The sequence below is a fragment of the Cynoglossus semilaevis genome, chromosome 1 (assembly GCF_000523025.1).
Source record: "Cynoglossus semilaevis isolate Cse_v1.0 chromosome 1, Cse_v1.0, whole genome shotgun sequence".
NCBI lineage: Eukaryota > Metazoa > Chordata > Actinopteri > Pleuronectiformes > Cynoglossidae > Cynoglossus > Cynoglossus semilaevis.
This window is the reverse complement of record NC_024307.1, coordinates 16,311,957-16,334,189: the sequence shown is the minus strand read 5'-3', so window position 1 is coordinate 16,334,189 and position 22,233 is coordinate 16,311,957. Positions and strand designations below refer to the sequence as shown.

The window sequence follows — 22,233 nt, the reverse complement described above, 5'->3', positions numbered from 1 at the left end:
GTCACTTATCTTGAACTTTAAGTTAGTCATAAAAACTGTTTGTATTTCCTCTGTTAAACTATAAAACGTGTTGTCTTTTTAGGAGCACCAAAAGTTGGAGCAGGAGGCCAAGGACCTGGCAGAGAAGATTAACTCCATCGTCAGCAGAGCCAAACACCTGGCCTCCAACCACTTTGACTCTCACAGGATCCTGCAGGAAACAGACACTTATCTCACTCTGTGAGTCCACAGAAAGCTATCACAATGCTACAACTGAAGCTGATTCTTTATTTTTGACACACTTTGAGTTAGCTTAGCCAGACCTGATAAAACATAGTCAGTGATTTATGAAATGATGTGTGCCATAGGTTTAAATCCCTCCAGAAGCCTCTGGACCAACGTCGAGGTCAGTTGGAGGCGTTGGTACTGCTCTTTGGTTTCTACCATGATGTGGACCTGGAGCTGAGCTGGATCTCTGAACATCTTCCTGCCTCTGGCTCTACAGGCTATGATAAGTCTCTGGCTGGAGCCATCAGCCTCATGCAGAAGCAGAAGGTCAGATCCTACTGTAGATACTGTTGGTGGTGATACAGTATGTCCCCAGTTCGCCAGGTGTATCTTCTGGTGAATCAGATGATCTGAAATAAAAATCCAGTTCTTGTGTGTTGACTTAGGAGTTGCAGGGTGAAGTGAACGCACACAGAAAACACCTGAATTATATCCTGGAGAAGGGACGGAGTCTGGCTAGAACCAGCAGATCAGATGGAGAGGAAGTGCTTCAGAGGTGTATTCTCCTAAAACCAAAATAAGTGTAAAACCCACGTTTAATGATTTAACCCAGATGTTAATAAAATGTTTTGAAGGTGCCGCCACCTGAGTGCAGAGTGGGAGGAACTTGAAGAGACCTGTAAGAGGAGGACAGCTCACCTGAGCAAGGCCATCACCAGAGAACAGGTCAGAAGGTCAAAGAGGTCATCGACTGAAGCTTACACTGAATATAGTGTTAAATGCTTAGTTTCTGTTAACATCTCTTTAAGACAGCTAAACCTCATTACATGTGATGACATGGCTGATGACATGTAGCTGTTTGTAAGCATCACTTAAAGGAAGCCAATACTAACTAAATTGATTAATGTAACACTACTGTTACAACACATAAATAACATTGTTACATACACTAGCTGCTTGAGTTACAATAATAAAAGGTTTACCCTGTACTGTTTACATCTATATACTGTTTACTGCAGTATATGGATGTTTTGCCATCGTTAGCCTGACTCTAATGAATCTACTACATATGTAATGGATAAACAAAGTTATTGTAAGCATCATCTTGACGCAGCTATTACCAATTGTATGATGGACTATGCTGCGTATTAAAAAGTTATCTGAACATGCTAACCCTCTTATAGCTCAATATCTAGCTACTAATATTATTACGTCAAGGTATCTTATACAAGAAACCACAAACATAGAACAAATTACATGTGGGTAATACTGTATTGATACATATAATTAATAAAAACAATACAGCTATTGTTGTTTTTACAGTATTGACACAAACCCAACATTGCTCTTTCTTACCCGACCTTTGTCATCATGTTATGCCATGTTTTATGTGTCTCCAGCTGCTGTTGGACTGCTCTGAGCTTGAGTCCAGACTCTCTGAGAAGATCAACCTGCTGAAACCTGATGACTATGGAAAAGATCACCTGGCTACACAGAGTCTTATCACTAAACACCAGGTTACAGCAGCACTAACAGCGGAAAACCCCCCAGAACAAAATTGTGAATGTGTGAGCTGTACTTGTTACTTCCACAGGTATTAGAGGGTCAACTGGAGGTACTGGAGGTGGAGGTGGAGGAGCTGGGGGAGCAAGTGGAGCAGGCAGTGCAGAAGTGGAGTCTGGAAGAGCTCAGTAGACCCTACAGCCGTCTGAGCAGCCTCAACCAGCAGCTGCAGCACCAGTCTGCTCTCAGGTGAAGAACAGATGGAGGCTCATCAGAGGATCATTGTTCAGATGTTCCTCTGCTGCTCCAGTAGCTTCACTTCACTTTTGTCCTGTTTCCTGACAGGGCTCAGAAGTTAAAGGAAGTCTTGCAGCTCCATGAATTTAGATCTGAATCTTCTCAGTTGGAGGACTGGATTAATCAGCAGAGACAAACAGCTGAGTCTCAGGATTTGGGCAACGACTACCAGCACGTTCAGGTTCAATCGGACATTCTGAGAATATGTTATTCACGTTTTCACAAAACACTCTTTAAATATTTCAGTACATCATTTAAATGTGTTATGGTTTGTATTTTACAGGTGCTTTGTGAGAAGTTTGAAGGTTTTCTGAAGAAGCTGGAAGTCGGAGAGGAGCGACTGCAGAGCTGCAGCGACACAGCTGCTCGACTCGTACATAACAAACATCCTCAGAGTGCAGCAGTCCGAGACACATTTCAGCAGCTTGAGTTAGTTTAAACCATGTATTACTAATAAAGCTGAGCACCTGGCCTGCTGTGAAACTGCGACTTTGTTCTTTTGCAGTGCATGCTGGGTGAATTTAAAGGGCTTGGCCAGAGAGCGTCAGGATCAGCTGCACAGGGCCCGAGAATGTCATCGATTTTACCAGGAACTAAGTGATGCACTGATGCTCATCCAGGTTATGGTTTAAAAAGTTATAATTAATGTACATTTTACTATGCAGTAATAACTTGGTTAAAACAGTTTAATTTAAAATAGTGAACTAAATTAGTGAGCTTTTAATAAATGTAAGAATAAAAAAAAATCTAAATCATAAGCAAGTTGTAATTGTCTATTTTTCTGTCTCTGAAGGAGCGTCAGAAAAGCATCCCTGACGCTGTAGCCAAGGATCTTCAAGGAGTAATTTTCCAACTGAGGAAACATGAAGCTCTGCTGCATGAACTGGCCGTCACTGAACAACAGGTACAGAATCAAAGCAGCCTGATGAAAAACCTTTGATAGTATTTTGTTATGTTGAATCATCTGCAGCCTTTTATTTCTTTAATCCATGAAAAAAGGTGTCCACAATTACCCTTTAGTTCAAATACTTAAAAAAAAAGATTAAGAGTAAAAGAAAAATGAAAACTCATACTTTAAAACAGTCTACCTTACTGGACCAAAAGTAAAACAATAATTAAAACATGATAAAAATAAATAGTAGGACGAAACCAGGAGAAGTAGGTATTATATTAAAGAAAGTAGTAGTGAAATAGTAGTAGTAAAACTTTCCTATTACTGTAAAATAATAATAATGAGAGAACGTGAAGAGGTTTGAGCTCAAAAGTAAAGTAATGTAGCAAGTACTTAAGTTTTAAGGGAGCCATTAAGAATGTCATCAAAAACTATCAAATCTGAAATTAAACATTCACATTTAAAAGATTAAAATCATGAGATGATCAATAATTGTAAGGTTTTAAAAATATAATTTAAATACATTTACTATTTAGATACAAAATAAAAAAAACCCTTATTATAAAGTGATGTGTGTTACAGTTGCAGGAGCAGCTGGATGCTGTAGATGCTGTCCTGCACCTGTGTACGCCTCAGCTGAAGCTCCGGCTACAGAACGTGCAGCAGAAAGTGTTGGAGCAGTGGGAGGAGCTACGACTTTCCACAGAGCAGAGGCAGGAGGAGCTAAAACTGGCCTGTGAGCGTTACCTGTTCCTGAACACGGTGAGTGGAGAAACCAATCAGGTGATTGATGATGACAAAGACTTTGATGATAAAACGACAAGGACAACGTTGATGAAAATGACGATGACAATGTGATCATGAAGTCAAAAAGTCATGTTTCTGTTTCCTGTCCAGGTCCAGGACTATCTCTTGTGGTGCGGTCAGCTGATCGACATGATGGCAGCCGAGGAGAGCATCAGTGATATGGCCACGGCCGACCTCCAGCTGGTCCAACACCAGCAGCTGTGGGCGGAGATGGAGGCCAGAGAGGAGACGTACCACCAAGCTGTGAATGTGGGGAAAGTACTGCAGAAGCAGGATAAAAGACATAAGACAGAGGTGAGGACGTCTGCTGGAAAGAGGTTTGAAGTCTTCTCATCCACACTGACTTTATAGACATACAGTTTCACAAATGCTAACATTTTTAAAGTGAAAATTAGGGTACGACTTCCCAGATAACCAGCCTTCTTAAGAAAACATCAAACATGTTTTATTGCAGGTTCTGGAAAAGCTCGATGCTCTGCAGAGTGAGCGAGAAAAACTTAGAGATCACTGGAAGAGGAAAAAAAGCTGGTTAGAAACTATCTATCTGGAGCAAATCTTCTACAGAGACGTCAGCAGCATGGACAAGACGTCCAGCTCACAGGAGGTAGGAGAAATCCACATATTTGTCCTGAGAAGGATAATTCAGGACCATTTAGGTGAACAGGAATTTTTAGGCCAAGTTATTTACATAAATTGATTATCATGATAAGTGAATAAACAACCCTCACTCCAAAACTACAAGGAAACATTAGCTGTATAGTTGGTCAGCTTTTTGTCAACTGTAGCTGAGACGTATGCACAGAGTGAACCCTCTTGTCATTCAGCCTGTTTGGAGGCGAGACAAGAGGAAAACAGACACACATGGCAATATATCCAAATTTAATTTATCGTGCAACTAAGAGATTTATTGATTATGGTCCCAGGCCTAGTCCTCTGTGCTGAGTCTTCATGGTCCATTGATTTTACTGTAAAATCTGTGCTAAATCCTTGCTGGTTCCTCCTCAGGTCCTGCTGCAGAACAGCACTTTTGGAAACACTGTGGACGAAACAGAGGCTTTGATCAAACGCCATGAAGCTTTTGAGAAGTTTCTCAGCTCACAGGATGAAAAGGTCTGTTTCATCTGCTGGAGTGGGTCAGAGAGAGTTTGAACCCAACAGAAAGATTTTTAAATACATTATTTGATCTTTTTGATTTTTCTATCTTCCAGCTTGCTGCCCTGAAGGAAGTTGCTGATCGGCTGAAGCAGCAGCTGAGTCGAGAGAAGAGCGCTCATGTCCAGTCCAAACTCAGAGCCCTCCTCCAAAGACGAGACAGGATCAAAGAATTGTCTGTCAAACGCAGACAGGAGCTGGAACTCTCCAGGATGCTGTGCATCTTCAACCGAGATGTTGCTCAGGTAAACAACAATGATTGAGGAAACATCTTTCTATTGTGCAGTATCTTTACTCATGTGTTTGGTTCTGTCAGGCTGAGGAGTGGGTTTCTGAGCGTATGCTCAAGATGACGGAGGCTGGAAAAGCTGAACTGAGTGACCTTCAGACCAAGATGAAGCTCCTGCAGAAACATCAGGTGTTTGAGGCTGAGATCCTGGCACACAGTGAGATTATCAACAGTGTTATGCAGGTGAGATGAGATAACATGTGACAGGAAATGAGATTATTATTGACATATGGACCAACAGTTGAGATGATCAAGGTCCGACCTTGTTGTGTTTGTTTTTGTCCTTGGAAATGCGGTTCGGAGTTTTAAGATAAAGACCAATGAGATGAGATGAGAAATATATGAGAAATGTTGTGACCTGTGGTAAATTTCACTCTGTTTGTCTTCTTTCCTCTCATGTATCTCTAGTCTGGAGATGAGCTGGTTTCTCTCTTTCACCCAAAGTCCAAGGAGGTGAAGAAGAGCACCGCTGCCCTGAAGCTCCTCTGGGAGGAGCTCAGGAACGCTGTGGCCTCCAGGGGGATAGCCCTGGAAGCGAACAGAGACTTCCTGGAGTTTCTCCAGAAGGTTGAGAAGGTGGAAGCCTGGATCAGACACAAGGTGAGAAGAAGACTGTAAAATTCAATTATGTCATGGTGTAAGCCACAAGCCCTGGACCTGAAGAGTATTCTTCATGTTTCAGGAGGTGATGGTGAATGTGGGAGATGTTGGTGAGGACTATGAACATGGACTTCAGCTGCTGAAGAAGCTTGGAGAGTTCAGAGGAAGTGGAGATGGAGTAAGTTTAGCACCAACTTGTTAGTTGGAATTTTCTTTGTTAATTTAATTTCTTTCATTTTCTTATTGTTTTTCAGCAAACAAAGTGGGTTTTTTACCATTTACACAATATTATAATATCTTATGTAACTTAACACAGATTATCAGCATATTCTGTTATTTTATTTTCTTGTCAATGTTTTTATACTGTTCTGTTGAACTTTTATACAAGATATGTATTAAAAGGGAAGTCATTCCAAAAAGTGAAAGAACATTAAACAAGGCTGATATTTAGAATATACACTCATAAAGTTTACAAGTTTACACTTTCCTGTGCACACCCTGCAGACATTTTTATCATCATCATATCTGCTTTCAAATCTGATGTTTATGCTGCAGGAGGCCACGGTGGACGATGCCCATATCACAGCCATTGACAAACTAGCAGCCAGACTAGAGAAAAGACAGACTGGTGACGAATTAGCAACCGTCAGACAACGGAGGCGACAACTTACCGACCGGTAACACTAGTGCCATATCCTGTCTTTTCTGTGACTTCCATGTTTGTATTTTGAATGTTTTTTCTTGTCCAGGTGGAGCAAGTTCCATGGAGACCTCAGTTCCTACAAGAAGAAGCTGGAGGAGGCACTGGTGATTCATGAATTCATCAGAGAGCTGGAGGAGGTCAGGGACAGAGCCAGTGAGAAGGTGAGACGTCTGTGACAGTGAGGAGCCTTCGAGAACTGGTGTTGCAGTGAGTTTAAAAACTAAATTCTATCTTTTTGATCTTCTAGATCCTGCTGCTGCAGGGTCAAGGCTTTGGTGTAGATGTGGAGAGTGTGGAGAACCTGATCAGACGCCATGAGGAAACAGAGAGAGAGGCTGGGGTCATCCAGGAGAGGTCAAAGGTGGGATACGTTTGTTCCACAATTATACACTGCAGTGTGAGGTCATCATGTCGTTGTTCTAATTCTCACTCCTCCCCAGGCTCTGGAGAATGAGGCATTAAGTCATCTGAAGTCCTCATCAGTGCTGAAGGACCAACTGAAGAATAAACTGAAGGAGACTCAGAAGGTCCAGAAGTCTCTGGACACAGAAGTCCAACACCGGTGAGGCTGATTCTACAGTTCCTCCACCGTAAGCATCCGCTGAGTTCTTTTATGGCTAACAGATAACCTCATGGTATATGCTGTTGTTCAGGAAGGAGAGGCTGCAGGAAGTGCACCAGCTGATGCTCTTTAAAGCCAATCAGCGCCTCCTGCTGGAATGGAGCATCAAACAAAGCAACGACATGAAGGAGAAAACTCTCCCCAAGTCCAGAACTGAGGTTGAGCGGCTCATCTTGGAGCATCAAGACTGGAAGGTGAGCATTAATGTTAATGTGTTAGAGGTTTTACAGTCACTGCACCAGACATGGGGAAAATTGTCCATGTTTGCTTCCAGACAGAGATCAACGCCCGCACCGAGCGCATTGACTCTGTCCGAGACTTTGGTCTGGGTCTGATCCGGTCTAATCACTCATCCAAAGCGGAGATTCAGAAGTGTTTGCAGCAGCTGGAGGAGGCTAAAGAAGGACTGGAACGAGCCTGGCTAAACCGCAGCAAGGCACTGGAGCAGTCAAGAACCCTGCAGGTAACAAACACAGGTCACCGTACTTCCTGTTTCCAACACCAAACAATCTTAATTTTGTATGGTTGGTTCAGAAGTTGATGTTTCATTATCTACATTTGACCTGATAACTCCCATTACAGGGGATTTTAGAGCCACAGAAAAGGTTTAGACATTTAGTTAAAGGGTGTAGAGAACACAGGTGTATTTTAAACTAATGTCTGTGCAGCCGTTCTGATTCCTGAAATGAAACATAAAGAACATTTAATTTATCATATTAATGATACAATAGCAGCCTTGCATATTTACCGGCTCCGGTGAACAACCTGCTAAACACCTTGAGACCACCAGCACCGGCCTCAGCTTCCTCCATCTCCTGGGTCTGTTTAGTTTTTACACTGAATCTGTGAGTTACTTTTTACAGAGAAGGGAACAAACATCTGTGCATTTGTGGGTGCTGCCCAGATCCTGTGAGTTACTTTTTACAGAGAAGGGGACAAACATCTGTGCATTTGTGGGTGCTGGCCAAAAGGGAACCAAATAAGGATCACCACTGCTGTATAGAGTTTATTAATGGAGAACTTGTCTTTAAGCATGTTGAGGGTGGAGCCTAACTTGATGTCCTCCTGCAGGTCTTCCTGGTCTCTGTGGAGCAGTGTGAGACATGGCTCAGTAGCAGGGAGGCCTTCCTGTCCAATCAGAACCTGGGGGTACAGAGGACTTTATTCTTTTTTTTTTATTATTGTGTTGTGTCTGGACACCATGGTGATGAAGGTGAAAGTGGTGGTGTTATTTATGTATTTTCAGAGCTCAGTGACAGAGGTGGAGACTCTGAAGAGACAACAGACACAGTTTGAAGAGACTCTGGAGGCTCAAGTTGAGCAGCTGGATCAGGTGGAGAAACTGGCCAAGGAGATGATCCAGCAGAACCACTATGACTCCGAGAACGTTAGGAGCAAAAGCAGAGCCCTCGCCACTAGGTGGGGCTGCAGTCATACCTGTTATGTACAGACTAAGGGTTGTTATCATGTATCATTATCATTGTCTTTGTGTTCCGATTGGACAATGTGCTGAGATGAAGACGTAAAAACGGTTTTATCTGCTCGTGCTAGTTTGGTTTCTTAAATTATTAAACATGTTTTCATTGCCACATTAAAGTGCTGGATCCACAATGCAGTTCTTCTCTCTGTCTTTGTAGGTGGAGCCAGTTACAGCAGCACAGTAAATCCCGTCACAAAGCTCTGGATCAGTCTCTGCAGCTGCAGCAGTTTTTCTCCAACAGTTACCAGGTATTCTCCTACAATTTACTGCACTTCAATTCACTTCACTGTTTCGGAGTGTGCTTATCAACAGTAATATACTGCCCCCTACTGCCCTGATGTGGTTCTCTGTACTCTATTTCCTATTTTCTGTGTGTTTCTCAGCTGTCTGTGTGGATCAATGAGCGAAATGCTGTGGCATTGGATGAGAACTGGAGAGAACCAATCAATCTTCAGGCCAAACAGTTGAAACATCAGAGCTTTGAGGCTGAGATTCTGGCCAATCGCTGCAGAGTGGATGCACTAACTAAGGTCTGTGTGTTTGTATGTGTGTGTGTGTGTGTGAGATGGACCACCACTTTTTTATCTGAAAAAAATAGTCCTTCAAGGGTGTGTGTGTGCGTGTGTCACAGGAGGCAGAGAAACTGTCGTCAGCTCCAGCTGAAGTGAAGATCAGAGGTCGACTCAGAGAACTGACAGAGGGCTGGAAAACTCTGATCCAAAACTGTCAGGAGAAAAAGAACCGTTTGCAGGAAGCCTACCGGGTTAGCACACACACAAAGAACACACACACACACAAAAACTCTTCTGTGTTCTTACCACCAGATTCTTTACCACCAGTGTTTGTGTTTCAGGCTCTGCAGTTCCAGCGTTCTCTGGATGATGTAGAACAGTGTGTGTTGTCAGTGGAGAAGGAAGTGTCCAGTGAAGACACTGGTTCTGACCTGCAGTCAGTCAACAGGCTGCTGAAGAAGCTGCAGGTTCTGGAGGATGAGGTGGACGGACTGAGGGACAGAATTCAGGTCCAGAAACTGTCCTGAGCTGAACTGAGTCTTTATTATCTGTTTGGTTCTGACCAAACGGATCTTTTTACCTCTTTTTATCTTTTGTTCAGGCTGTGATGGAAACAGCCAAGAGCTTCCACACCGAGGGAAACTTTCTGGCTGAGGAGATCCAGACCAGAGTGACCCACACCGTCAACAGGTTCAACGATGAGTGTTTGGCTCAATTTCTACTCAGTAGCATTGAAGTAGCTCTCCTTATCAGAAAGAATGGTTATTCACACTTGATGAGATTGACTAGAAAAATGAATATAAATGAAGGGTCGAGGTTATTTCAGAGTTACTTTGTGTCTACAGTAGAGGTTTGTCATGTTTAAATGTTATTTGTGTATCTGTATTGACGTTTGTTTGGTAACATTTCTTTCAGTACCAGCAGAAGGAGCACGGTCATATTTAAATGTAAAATAAATCAATTTGTGTATCTGTATTGACGTTTGTTTCAGGTACAACAGCCTGTCCCGACCCCTGCAGAGTCGCAGGGAGACCCTGGATGCCTGGCAGGTACTGTTCCAGTTCTACAGAGACGTGGAGGAGGAGGTGACATGGATCACACGTAAACTGCCCAGTGTCTCTTCTGAAGACCTGGAGAAAACACTGAGTGGCAGTCAGCAGCTCCTGCACCAACACCAGGTCAGTGTTGACAGCTGTCTGTACTCAGAGCGCCCTCTGCTGCCAGATCAGGGCATATTTACCTCTTGTCTGGACTTTTTAAATTTGTAATCATTGGCCTTGAGGTCTTGAACAACAATAATTGTAAATGTTATTTTATAATAATTATAATTACTGTATTCTGATTTTTTCAGGCTGTAATGCAGGAGATATCCAGCAGAGCTCAATTGTTCCAGGCAGTTCAGGAGGCGGGGCAAAGTTTAGTAAGGAACTCTTCTTCTATATAGATTAAAAAACCACCTGAATTTTTTTCTCTGATGTGCTACATATTTAACCTCCTCAGGTCAGAGGTCGTCACTTTGCTTCACATGATATAAGAGAACGTCTGCAGGAGGTGAAGAGTCTCCATGGGGAGCTCACTAGAGCAGCAGAGAGGAAGGGGAAACTCCTGCAGGAGTCGCTGAGCATCCATAGCTTCCTATCTGAGGTTTTTATTTATTAGAGATTTAATAAACTAAATAAAAACTTAATTTTTAAAATAGTTGTAACATTATATCATGATAATAATATGTGTTATTATTGTTATAATTATTATTATTGATAATATAAAAAGAAGAGCGCCTCTACGCCAGTTTTTGTCATTAGATGATTACTCATCTAGTGGTTTATACTGGTATTACATGTTGAATGGGATTAATTTATGATTTGAAAATTAAAAAAGCAAGTGAGCTAAGCTAAGTGATGCATGTTGTTGTTGGTTGAAAAACTACACATAAATAATGCAATTACAGTAAATGTAGAATACGATAACTGCTCTCTTTCCATGTATGTATATTAATTATATTTTAATTAATGTGCATGTGTGTGTGTGTAGCTGTCAGAAGTGGAGCTGTGGCTTCAGCAGCAGCGGGCAGGTCTGGAGTCACATGACCCTGGCCGGAGCGAAGAGGTTTCCGAGTCTCTGCTAAGGAAGCTGGACACTGTGGATATGGAGCTGGAGAACCAGAGGAGGGCGCTGATGAGGCTGCAGGAGAGTGGAGAATCACTTCAGAACCTCCGTCATCCTCAGAGGTCATTATTTACACATTCAAAAGATAAGAAATACATCATAAAAGGATTGCTGACAGTCTCTGTGTGTTTGCAGTTACCTGGTCTCTGATTTGTTGCCCACCGTCCTCAAGCTCTTCCAGAACGTCCTCCAACTCTCAGTGTCTCGTCGTGCTGCACTAGAAGATCAGCTGCGGCTCTTTGTCTTTGAACGTGAAGCTGAAGAGCTGCAGACGTGGCTGATGTCTAAAAAGACACTGGTTGAATCTGAAGACTGTGGACAAGATCTGGAGGATGTTGAGGTAAAACTAAGGAAGAGAAGAGACTTCAAAATAAAAGCTTGGAATTTCAAGGAAATCCACTAAGTCCTAGTAACTAAAACTTAAAGGTCAGAGGTCCAAGAGGCAGAAACCTGTAGTGTATAAATTTGTCATCAAGATAAAAAAATAACAATTACCATGTATGGACATTCAGTATAAAATTAATAATCAAGTAGAAATACTTTTTTAATATTTACAAAAAAAGTTTCAAAATTGATAATGATACAAACAGAAGATAATAATTCTTTCAGTTTTATTGCGTGCTTTTATATACGTCAACTATTGCATACATCAATATTATATACCGTAACGCAAATATCAATTTGCAGTAATAGTACTAGTAATTTTTGGCAAATGATTGGAAACAAATTTGTTCTCAGGTTCTTCAAAAGAAGTCGGAAGTTCTGGCGTCAGAGGTTTCAGGTCTTGGTCGCAGTAGACTGTCGTCGGTGCAGCAGTTGGGTCGAGGTCTGCAGAGGCAGCAGGACGGAGTGGCACGTAGGATAGACGATGACCTCAGCAGGATTTGGGAGGAGCTTAGCAGCAGCATCAGAGCCAGGGAGCAGGTGGGACCATGAGGATGCTGCTCTGAGTAAGACCTCAAATTGGCATTGTCATCAGTAATTTTTTCTGCTGTTTCATAGATTCTACAATCAGCGAAAGAGGTCCACCAGTTCAACCATGATGTGGACGAGCTGAAGGCCTGGATGTCTGAGAAAGAGGCTGCTCTGGACTCAGAGGAGCAGGGACAAGACCTGCAGTCTATCCACACTCTGCTGAGACAACATGAGGCCCTGGAGGTTTGGAAACAACCACACAGACACTAGCTATGTCTTTGTGAAATGTTTTGACCATTGTGAAAATCAGTGTTTTTAAATCACACCACACAGAAGTTGTGTTGAACCACTGCTGTCTTTATCAGTGAGACAGATTATTTTACGACTTTAACGTTTGAATTCCTTTATTCAACTGTTTATTGTTTTCAGAGAGACTTAGTGCTAATATCTGAGGAGCAGAAAAGGACAAGAGAGGTGGGTGAATCTCTGAGCAGACGTCAGTCTCGATCAGGACGCTCTGTGGCTCAGAGGCTCCAGGATCTGGACTCCTGTTGGTCCCGTCTCCAGGACAAGGCCTTGCAGCGCCGTGCCAGACTAGGTCAAGCCCAGCAAGTCCAGAGATACTTCTGTCAGTGGACAGAACTCATGTATGTTCTCAGAACCACCATCTGTCAGCAGTAAACCGTCTTTATATTGTATTTCTTAAATTTGGACCACACAGCTTTTTGTGACCCATGTGTGGGTCAGATATTTTGCTTTTAAGCTAAATATTTTAGGATATTTCTTAAGGGTATTAAACCAGAAATAGATCAACTTTGTTCTGTGTTCCTGTTGTAAAGTAGACACCAGATCACCTGATTTCCACTTTGAAATGATGCTAACATTGCTACACACAAAATAGCAGTTAGCTTCTAGAACTGATGCAGCAGCAGGTAATTGTTTGTCATTCCTTGTGTTTGTGTGTCAGGGCGTGGCTGAAGGAGACATTGTCTCTGGTGCGAGGGGAGGGACAAAGTGTAGAGGGAGTCGACCCTGAGCAGCTCCTCAAGAAGCACAACGAGTACCGCATCCAGATTGACCGACAGCTTGTCAAATCTCAGAGCACCAAGGATGAAGGCTGGAGGCTGGTCCAGGACGGAGACTTCATGTCGCAGGAGGTAAAAGAGACACAGGAAGGGTGTTTTGTTAACCAGGTTAACCAGGATTGGCCTTGAGGTAACATTCATCCTCCTACAGGTGGAGGAGCGAGTACATGAGCTGGAGGAGCTGGAGGTACAGGTGGTTGAGGTCTGGGAAGAGACCAGGCTACGGTACGAAGAGGACTTGGAGATCTGGCTTCTGCAGAAGGAGCTGGATCAGGCCGAACGCTGGCTCAGCTCGTATGAAAACACTCTGACGTCACAGGACTACGGTGTAAGAACATAGAAACTGCAGTTAGATTTTACATTTGAATACTTGGGTTATTTTTTCAAGGGTAATTTAAACCATTCAAGTGTGGCTGTGTGAGAAACTGACTTTATGTCCATCCTTGCAGCCAGAACCAACCCACAGTATGTCATGGCTGCCAGCAGTGACACTAATAGATAATATTTCAAAATAGTTTCCAGCTTTATCTAGTTGGTAATGGATTAAACAAAAAAGTTAACTACTAACTCCTCACACCAAAGTACATCAAGAAAATCAGTGATCTTATCTTGCAGCTGCTGGTCCACTTCACCCATTAACTTTGTGTCAGTTGGGTGAACTGAATGAATGATTTCAAACACTGAAGTTACAAAGACAACCATCTGAACCTAATCATGGAGGACATATTTGATCAACAGCTTCTCAGTCCATGTGAATTGGAAGAGAAATGGATTGGAAAATAGAAAACATTGTCTAACAACAAGACCAAGCATTCAACAAAATCCAATGATATTGTAGACTTGGTTCTAGCAGCAGGGGGCGATCAAAGAGAAGTTTGTGCTAACTTAAAACTTAACCTTTACTGTAATTAAAGAGGGTTTTTCTATTTTTGTATCCTTCAGGATTCAGTGTCTGACGTTCAAGAGCTCCTCAAGCGACAGGAGGACTTGGAAGCTATGATTCAGGCACAGAATGAACGTTTTGCCACCCTTCAGAAAAAGAAGACACAGGTTTGTACACAAATTGTTGGAAAAAAAATTCAAAGGTAACCCTGTCTGTGCCTTTGAACTTCACTACGGTATTTTTTTCTATCGTAGAAGGAGAAGAGACTTGGTCTTCATGACAACATTGATGAGGAGCGCAGACCTCCAGCCAGAGTCTCTTCTTTGAAGTGGAAACCGTCAGATCCAAAGACATCGCTGATGTCCTCCAACGCCAGAGACATTGTCCGCAGAGTCAGTGGCAAAGGAATCAGACCCACTGTAATGGAAGCAAACCTGGACAGCAGTCGCTATGGTAGCCTTTCATCAAGGCCCTCTTCAAGTCCTGGACCAGATTTTTCAATGCAAGGCACCAACAGAAAAGCCTTTCAGGAAGAATTGAAACCAAGTCCCCCTCCTAGTCCTTCCTTAATAAGTCCCACTGCAGAGACCTGGAAGCAACGAAGCAGGCGCTCAGGATTTAGTGCAGACACAGAATCTTCTTCCTCATCGAGCATTTCATCCTCATATAAAGGGCATTTTGAAGAAAAACAGTATTCCTTGAAAGACCATTATCCCAAAAATGACTGGCGTTCTGAGAAAAAACAGCCGATGGAGAATGACCATCATCATAAAGAACAGCATAACAAGGAAGACCAGCAATCTAGAGTAGACTTCCACGACCTTCAGTCCACCAAAGACCAGCATTCACTGACAACCTTTCATCTAAAGGACAATTCTAAGGAGGTACATCGTGATGAAGAAGGCCGTCACTTCAAGACAGAGGCATGACTGGCTACGCACTCCTATAAAAGAAGATCTTACTCCTGTGGAAGACCGCTCATCTGGTGAAGACATGTCCAAGGCAGACCAGCGTCCTTGGGTAAGGCATCACCTCAGGGAAAAACTGGCTACTGGAGAAGACCATCACCCTGATGAAGACTCCAAGGCAGAAGTTCATTCATGGATACGCCATGACGTGACAGAAGACTATCTGCAAAAGAAAGAGGATCATTCCCAGTTAGACCTTCCTCCCAGGTCCAAACCTCCTCATGCTACAAACCCTCTCCTGCTCCATGCTAGAACCCTCTCCTATGAGCGAACGTTTGGACATCAATCAGAGCCAGTAAACCAATCAGAGAAGCGCACAACCCCACCTGACTCACCATCACCTGTTGAATCCTCTGTCACTCCCAAAACCCCGCCCCCTACACTTGGCAATCAAACAGGAAGTCCTCCTGAACCTCCAGTGCCTTTGGTGAGCCAGCGCTTCAGAGACCTTAAGTCACATTCAAACGACCAAAGTCAAACTTCAGCCTCCCGCTGAAGAAAATCTGACATCCCCTGACTCCATGACTGCTGACGTAAAACCTTTGACTAGGACGCTACGTTTGGCTTCTTCAGGCCTCCAGGGGAAGTTAAAAGATGTCCCAGAGGAACCGTCCACAATCGAGGTGAGATTCTCATTATCTATTTGATTATTTAGTAAAAAATTCTTAATTCCCTAACCCTCCTCACCCCTTCTTTGTTCCACTGGCTTTACTTCTCCTTTAAAGCCTGTGACATTTATTTGATGGTTTGGTTGTGTTATCAGGTACCTGCAGGTCAGATGATCAGAATGCAGGGGGAGCTGCAGATCAAAGTCAAACCGCCAGGAAACAAGGTGAGATACTGGAGCACAGACTGTCTTTTTTGCTGAGTCATAATAAAGAAATAGATTTCTGCTCCCTCAGGCTCTGGATAACTGGGAGGAGGTGTTTGCTGTCCTGGAGAAGGAGACACTGAGTCTGTACACAGACAGAGCTGCTGCTGCACAGGTACGACTGCTGACTTCTTCTTCACCTCATCCTTTACCTTCTTCTGTCTTTCTTTTCCTCCTTACTTCCTCTTTTGTTAATCTTATTCATTTTTTTTAAACTACCTGCTTCCTTTGATAGTTGTTGCCTTTTATTTAAATTGTGGTTAGATCTTATGTAAAACACAATCATTTAAGGAGACCAAGCAAATTAAATAAAGGGGGGATAAAGAGAACAAGTATAAATTAGATTTATGCTCAGATGGAGCACACACTTTAGAGGGTGACACATTGTCCATAAGATAAAGCTCTTATATAAAAAGGTCTTTCTTATCTCACACACCATGTTATTATGAAAACCTTTTTGAATCACCTTTATTTAACTATAAATTCCACAGCATGACATTGAATTTATTAAGAAGTAGGTTTATATGCATACATTTGACAAAAATGTTTAATCTAAAATAGATTTTCAGCTTGTTGCAGCCTGAAATGGTGATAAAAGGGATGCTATTGATTAAACATTTTTAACGTTAGCCCATTAATTAAAAACTACTGTAAATAATCTGGCACATTAAAACAATTTTTCTTTTCTGAATTTCCACAGGGCACCACTAGGTGGCCTCCTATCAACATTGTTGGAGCAGTTTGTAAAGACAACCCCTTCTACAGGAGAAAGGAGAACACGTTCAAAGTGATGTAAGTTTACAAGTATGCACACACACACACACACACACGTCATAGTATATTTGTAACATTAAGAACTTTTAATATTTTTTCACCCTCAACCTTTTTGTGTGTGGCAGTCTGGAAGACAGTCATTTCATGTTTGCTGCCCCCAGTGGAGAACTTCAGCAGCTGTGGCTAAGTAAGCTACAGAACCGTCCTGAAGCTTGCAGCAGCGACTCTGAAGACTCAGGGTGAAAACACACTTACATACACTCATACATCACAAGGTGGTCTGGCAGTTAAAGGTTACTGTGAAAAAGAACTACTTTTTTGCAGTAAAACATAGTATAAAGGTTATAAAGGTAGTAAAAAGCTTTTTTTAAATAAACCTTGACATTGCCCATTATTTTTAATTTGTTGAATCAGTTGCCCAACGACACACAGCAGCTGCTGGTCTACTGCTGCCTCGTGTGGTCAGTGTGTGTCACTTTAATACAGCCAAACCAAATATTTCAATCAAAAAAGGAGCAAACTAACACATAACTGATGGGGGCGACAGTGGATTGACAAGTGGCACGATGTTAAATCAGTGATTTTCTCCGTGGACTTTGGTGTGGAGGAGGGAGCTCTCCTGGATAAAAATGAGTCCTCGTGAAGATGTGAAGTGACGAAGTCCATCAGTTTCTAGGTCACATGGGTGGCATGTCCGTCAGAGGTGTTTGATGGCGTTTTCCGTCAAACAGCGACAGGTAATTTGACTCCGACTGTCACATCTGTCCTTTCGCGCTGTGAACAGTGGGAACAGTGGTGGGCAGAAAGGTGAAAGGGAAAATGGGAAGTCAGCTGGAGGGATTTTTTCCTGTAATGAGAAACACTGACGAGTTGAATTGCATTCAGCGTCTGTGTGCGGAGATGGAAACGGCAGAGTGTGGGACACGGTCTGGACCTTCTGTCAGCTGTCAGTCATTACACAGGCAACGTGACCACAACAGCAGATGTTACAGACACACACATGCAGGACAATAACACACTGGTGCAGAATGAGCTTCCAGCAGCAGGGGTGATGCAACTTGGTGTTGACCAACAGGTTCAGACTCAGCGGGAGAAGACTTCAAAACAGCGTTTCTTGTCTACATTCATGAACAGTGTTATGATAGATACCCCCCCTCCCCCACACACACACATACACACCATTTTTCTGCCTTTTTCATTTTTTAAGCACTTAGAGCAGATTAAAAGAACTGTCTCTGGAACAGGGTTAAAAACTGGAGGTTTGAACAAAGACTAGATTCAGCCAAAGGTTTGGACCTTAAGGCTCTGACCAAGAACTAATAGTCCGGCTTCTGCTGATGAAACAACTCCAAGACCAGGTTCAAGTCTGCTGAGAACAAACCTGGAAGAAGATCATTTCAGCCAAAGGAGATTGAACAAGAACTCTGATTTATGGAGATGGAAAGGAAAAAAAAACACTTGAACAGTAGCAAAAGAATGCCATGAAGATGGTTCCCTCCAGACCTTGTGAAATTTATGTTGGGTTGATGGAACTAAGAAGAATGTTCTTCCACTTCCCAAAGGTTACCTAAGAACAATTACTTTAGTCTCCAAAAGACTTGAGTGAATGTTATGACCTGGTCTACACAGAGCTACGACCTAATCCCCGTAGAAAATGGGTTTATACCAGAAGATCATCTAACCTGAGAGGTTCACCAAAAAGAATTCTAATAGCACGTATGAACAGCTTCACCTCGATGTCGACCTTTTATCTTTACATTATTCCTGTTCTCCATCAGGAGGGCGTCGTCTGTTAACTTGAGTCTGGAGAAACTGACAGAAGCTGCGGAAGACGTGGCCCCGCCCACTTATACGTACAGTCGAACTCAGAGTCTGGAGAGACAGTTGTCCTCAGAGGGTCAGCGTCCACCCAAACCACCACACACCTACTACAACAGACACCGCTATCCTGAGGGTGGAGAGGGCGGAGCCATAGGTCTGACCACGTCCTCCTCTGAATTTGAAACATTTAAAAAGATTGCATTTCCTCTAAATATTCCTGTTACTACAGGTTTTCAGAGAGGAACTCTGGATTCTTCTCTAGTCTCTCCAGACAACCAGGCAGCGCCCCCTCTGACCTTTGAGGAGGCAGAGGACAATGGGAACCAGGACAAGGCCAAGAAGGTCCGGGGATTCAGGAAGTTCTTCAGCAAAAAATGAAGCTCCGTCACTTGGCACTTGTGACGTGGTTATAATCACCATCATGTTTATCAGTGTCATTGTCGGTCACCTGGGACATTATCATTGTCCTGTGTCGTCATTAGTTACCTTTGTCTCCTATGATGTCATCAGTATTCTGTGACATAATGAGTCTGACTAATGACGTGACAAAAACAATGACATCACTGCAGAATGATTAGTACTGATTTTTAAACTGTTTTTTAATAATAAGCGAATTATTCATTCATGTTATTCATGATTTCATAGTTTTCATAAATAAGTCAAATATTAGGTAAAAAAAGAACAGAAATAAAACAAACTATTGCCGTTGACCCCTTTTCCAGAGGGAGGACAGAAGAGGGTGGGGCCGCACTTTGAACACCACTTAGTTGCTCATTTTGTTTAATAAATTGATGATAAATAGCAATGATTGTGAAATTGTAGCTGATCTTTAATTTTCATTTCTGAAAATACATGTTATTTCTATTATAATTAAAACATCACCACGTCTAAGTCAGTCCCTTACATACATGAAAAATGTTATATATGTGTATGTATATATGTGTGTGTGTGTATACATACATTTACATATATTTTTACTTTGTTCTCTACTGTTAGTGTGTGTAGTTCCTCTCTGCACCCCCAAGGTGTCGCTGTCACTACAGCAATGAAAAACCTTGAGAGAGCAACGCGATACGGGTTGAACCTTTGACCCAGCGTTGGCTCAACGAAGCAGCGATTGATTTTCGTCATCATTATCAACAGACACAGTTACACGACGTAAATAGTTGAAATAAAATAATACCTTTTTCATGTTTTCATTCAATAAAGAAAAAAAAATCACAAACTCAAATATCCACTATTGTTCTAAATTGGTCATTTAAATAAAACAAAAGTGCTCGATATTTCTTAAAGGGATTAATTAGCTGTGAAATATAATTGATACAATTTCAACGGGAAAACTAAGACGTGAATAATAATTTCTTTTTAAAAGAAATAGAATATTTCAGCTTTAACGCGTGGAACCTCCGTCAGAACCACGTCATGAAACCATCGGTAACTCATGTTATTACTAAAACTGCCTATAAAATATACATGCATTTTTACAGTGGACGATATGAACTGTTTTTTATTTCCATCACATGTGTGAGATGTGCCTTTAATTCTCCGCCCGCGCCTCCGGAAACTACTCTGTGTTTATTTCTTCCTGTGGCCGTGTGTAAACAGAGGAGTGTGTGTGTGTGTGTGTGTGTGTGTGTACGTGTACGCTGCAAAAAATTATTGTAGACTCGCGGGTTGTATTTAATTATTTATTAGGTCTGTCAACAATAAATTAAAAATTAAGAAATAAGGAGGAATAAACGAAAGGGAGATTTAACTGATCTAAATTATAATTATTACCATAAAAATTTAATTCATCAAAATAATAATTTATATTTTTTTCTTTTGCACAGAACAACAAGTGCAGTAAACACTACGAACCTACTGAACAGAACAGGCAGAAATGACGTTAAACAAAATGAACGATAAAATATAGAATATATAAAACAATAGAATTTAAAAATATAGGATAAAATAATAACTATTAAAACAAATGACTACATTTTAATTGTTAACCTAAATCCTATAATATGGTCTAAAAACGAAACCAACTCGACAATTAAAAACGCACAGATGTTTTTTAATAGTATTTGTGTTTTCAGATGTCGTTTAAAACCAAGAAAAGTTCAAAGAAAATCATAATTTTAGATTTAAAATAAAGAATAGAAACAAAAAAAGAAGTACGGAGTCCTACGGCACTTTTTACAGCGTGTGTTTCCGTGCGTGTGCCTCCGAGTCTTCTGCCTCCTGATTGGCTATAACCTCCTTTCCTCTGATTGGTTCCGGACTCAAACTCTTCTGACCAATGTTTGTTCGTCTCTTTTCTTTTCTTTCAGCAGCGGCTTCTTAATTAATTGCAGCTATCTGTCTCCTATCGATGTGTGTGTGTCTCTCTGTGTGTGTGTGTCTGTGTGGATGTTAGTAAATGCGTGTGTGAGTGGGGGTATGTGTGTGTGTGTACACGCGTGTGCGTGTGTTGCCTTCTTTCTCTTCCCCCTAAACCCAACATGAAATAGTTTTGTTGGGGCTACACACTCTTCTCCTCTCCTCTCCTCTCCTCTTCTCCTCTCCGTCCCCCTCTTCTCTTCTTCTCTTCTCCTCTCCTTCCTTCCATCCTTCCTCCTCTTCCTTCTTTTCCCGTCCTGCTGCCGCTTGGTCCAGGACTGACGGAGGAGCGGAGACCCAGCTGTGTTCCGGTCCGTCCACTGCCCCACCGCCGCCTCAGCTGCACTTTTGCCGGTGATGTTGGACATGGGAGATCGCAGAGAGACCAAAATGATTCCGAAATCCTCTTTCAGCATCAACAGTTTGGTGCCGGAGGCAGTGCAGAGCGACAACAACAACAACAACCAGAACCACCACCATCACCACCAGAACCACCACCACAGCCACCTCCACGGCCACGGCCACGGCCAGAGCCTTAGCCTGAACCACCACCAGAACCAGCACCACCTGCAGCACCACCACAGTCTGCAGCAGCAGCAGAGCCAGAGTCTGCAGCAGCAGAACCAGAGCCAGAACCTGCAGAGACAGGACGAGGCCGAGCGCAAGGCTCCGCCACAGGACTCACCGGCGGAGGCAAAAAAGAGCGAAGCTCCGGCGGCCGTGCAGGAGGAGAAAAAGAAGGAGAAACAGGAGCAGCAGCAGGAGCCGCAGGAAGACGAAAAGGAGAAGGAAAAGGAGTCGGGGGATTCTACAGGGAAGGAGGCAGCAGAGAAGAAGAGCAGCGGAAAGTACGAGAAGCCCCCGTTCAGCTACAACGCGCTGATCATGATGGCGATCCGGCAGAGTCCGGAGAAGCGGCTGACGCTGAACGGCATCTACGAGTTCATCATGAAGAACTTCCCTTACTACCGCGAGAACAAGCAGGGTTGGCAGAACTCCATCCGACACAACCTCAGCCTCAACAAGTGCTTCGTCAAAGTCCCGCGACACTACGACGACCCGGGAAAGGGCAACTACTGGATGCTGGACCCCAGCAGCGACGACGTCTTCATCGGCGGAACCACCGGGAAGCTGCGCCGCCGCTCCACCACATCCCGGGCCAAGCTGGCCTTTAAGCGGGGGGCTCGCCTCACCGCCTCAGGCCTCACCTTCATGGAGCGCGCCGGCTCCCTCTACTGGCCCGTGTCCCCTTTCCTGTCCCTACATCACCCGCGGGTCACCGGGGGCGGCGGCAGCGCTGCGGCGGCGGCGGCAGCGGCGGC

The 22,233-nt window shown here is 43.0% G+C and overlaps 3 protein-coding genes across 4 annotated transcripts in view; all 3 read left to right on the top strand.

The window, feature by feature from the left end:
- Positions 1-15,076, top strand: part of sptbn5 (spectrin, beta, non-erythrocytic 5) — a 28,428-nt gene extending 13,352 nt beyond the window's left edge. For both annotated transcript variants that reach the window (XM_025055118.1, XM_025055113.1), the window contains exons 32-74: positions 83-219; positions 348-534; positions 654-763; positions 843-933; positions 1,608-1,724; positions 1,802-1,959; positions 2,056-2,188; positions 2,291-2,436; positions 2,513-2,627; positions 2,801-2,911; positions 3,482-3,661; positions 3,797-4,000; positions 4,161-4,310; positions 4,712-4,816; positions 4,915-5,103; positions 5,175-5,330; positions 5,556-5,747; positions 5,830-5,925; positions 6,303-6,424; positions 6,497-6,611; positions 6,698-6,811; positions 6,891-7,012; positions 7,104-7,266; positions 7,347-7,535; positions 8,144-8,221; positions 8,319-8,491; positions 8,710-8,800; positions 8,936-9,082; positions 9,184-9,315; positions 9,406-9,573; positions 9,666-9,754; positions 10,056-10,242; positions 10,416-10,484; positions 10,565-10,708; positions 11,096-11,292; positions 11,366-11,570; positions 11,969-12,154; positions 12,233-12,388; positions 12,575-12,792; positions 13,113-13,302; positions 13,382-13,558; positions 14,173-14,280; positions 14,368-15,076. In XM_025055118.1, the coding sequence (XP_024910886.1) occupies positions 83-219; positions 348-534; positions 654-763; positions 843-933; positions 1,608-1,724; positions 1,802-1,959; positions 2,056-2,188; positions 2,291-2,436; positions 2,513-2,627; positions 2,801-2,911; positions 3,482-3,661; positions 3,797-4,000; positions 4,161-4,310; positions 4,712-4,816; positions 4,915-5,103; positions 5,175-5,330; positions 5,556-5,747; positions 5,830-5,925; positions 6,303-6,424; positions 6,497-6,611; positions 6,698-6,811; positions 6,891-7,012; positions 7,104-7,266; positions 7,347-7,535; positions 8,144-8,221; positions 8,319-8,491; positions 8,710-8,800; positions 8,936-9,082; positions 9,184-9,315; positions 9,406-9,573; positions 9,666-9,754; positions 10,056-10,242; positions 10,416-10,484; positions 10,565-10,708; positions 11,096-11,292; positions 11,366-11,570; positions 11,969-12,154; positions 12,233-12,388; positions 12,575-12,792; positions 13,113-13,302; positions 13,382-13,558; positions 14,173-14,280; positions 14,368-15,042 (6,792 nt within the window). In that variant the 3' untranslated portion in view covers positions 15,043-15,076. The remainder of the gene's footprint in view (positions 1-82; positions 220-347; positions 535-653; positions 764-842; positions 934-1,607; positions 1,725-1,801; positions 1,960-2,055; positions 2,189-2,290; positions 2,437-2,512; positions 2,628-2,800; positions 2,912-3,481; positions 3,662-3,796; positions 4,001-4,160; positions 4,311-4,711; positions 4,817-4,914; positions 5,104-5,174; positions 5,331-5,555; positions 5,748-5,829; positions 5,926-6,302; positions 6,425-6,496; positions 6,612-6,697; positions 6,812-6,890; positions 7,013-7,103; positions 7,267-7,346; positions 7,536-8,143; positions 8,222-8,318; positions 8,492-8,709; positions 8,801-8,935; positions 9,083-9,183; positions 9,316-9,405; positions 9,574-9,665; positions 9,755-10,055; positions 10,243-10,415; positions 10,485-10,564; positions 10,709-11,095; positions 11,293-11,365; positions 11,571-11,968; positions 12,155-12,232; positions 12,389-12,574; positions 12,793-13,112; positions 13,303-13,381; positions 13,559-14,172; positions 14,281-14,367) is intronic.
- Positions 15,077-15,571: 495 nt separating this feature from the next.
- Positions 15,572-19,346, top strand: LOC112487100 (uncharacterized). The gene is made up of 7 exons (XM_025056154.1): positions 15,572-15,704; positions 15,845-15,913; positions 15,984-16,067; positions 16,653-16,744; positions 16,852-16,965; positions 18,505-18,701; positions 18,777-19,346. The coding sequence occupies exons 1-7, from the start codon at positions 15,603-15,605 to the stop codon at positions 18,923-18,925; spliced, it is 807 nt and encodes a 268-aa protein (XP_024911922.1). The 5' UTR covers positions 15,572-15,602; the 3' UTR covers positions 18,926-19,346.
- Positions 19,347-20,582: 1,236 nt separating this feature from the next.
- Positions 20,583-22,233, top strand: part of foxg1a (forkhead box G1a) — a 21,933-nt gene continuing 20,282 nt past the window's right edge. The window contains exon 1 of the mRNA XM_017043209.2: positions 20,583-22,231. Coding sequence (XP_016898698.1) covers positions 21,269-22,231 — 963 coding nt within the window. The 5' untranslated portion in view covers positions 20,583-21,268. The remainder of the gene's footprint in view (positions 22,232-22,233) is intronic.

Coding starts and splice junctions, on each gene's coding strand:
- LOC112487100 (XM_025056154.1), top strand. CDS start 15,603: ATGACTGCTGACGTAAAACCTTTGACTAGGACGCTACGTTTGGCTTCT. Junction 15,705..15,844: donor AGGAACCGTCCACAATCGAG/GTGAGATTCTCA, acceptor TTGTGTTATCAG/GTACCTGCAGGTCAGATGAT. Junction 18,702..18,776: donor TGGAGAGGGCGGAGCCATAG/GTCTGACCACGT, acceptor CTGTTACTACAG/GTTTTCAGAGAGGAACTCTG.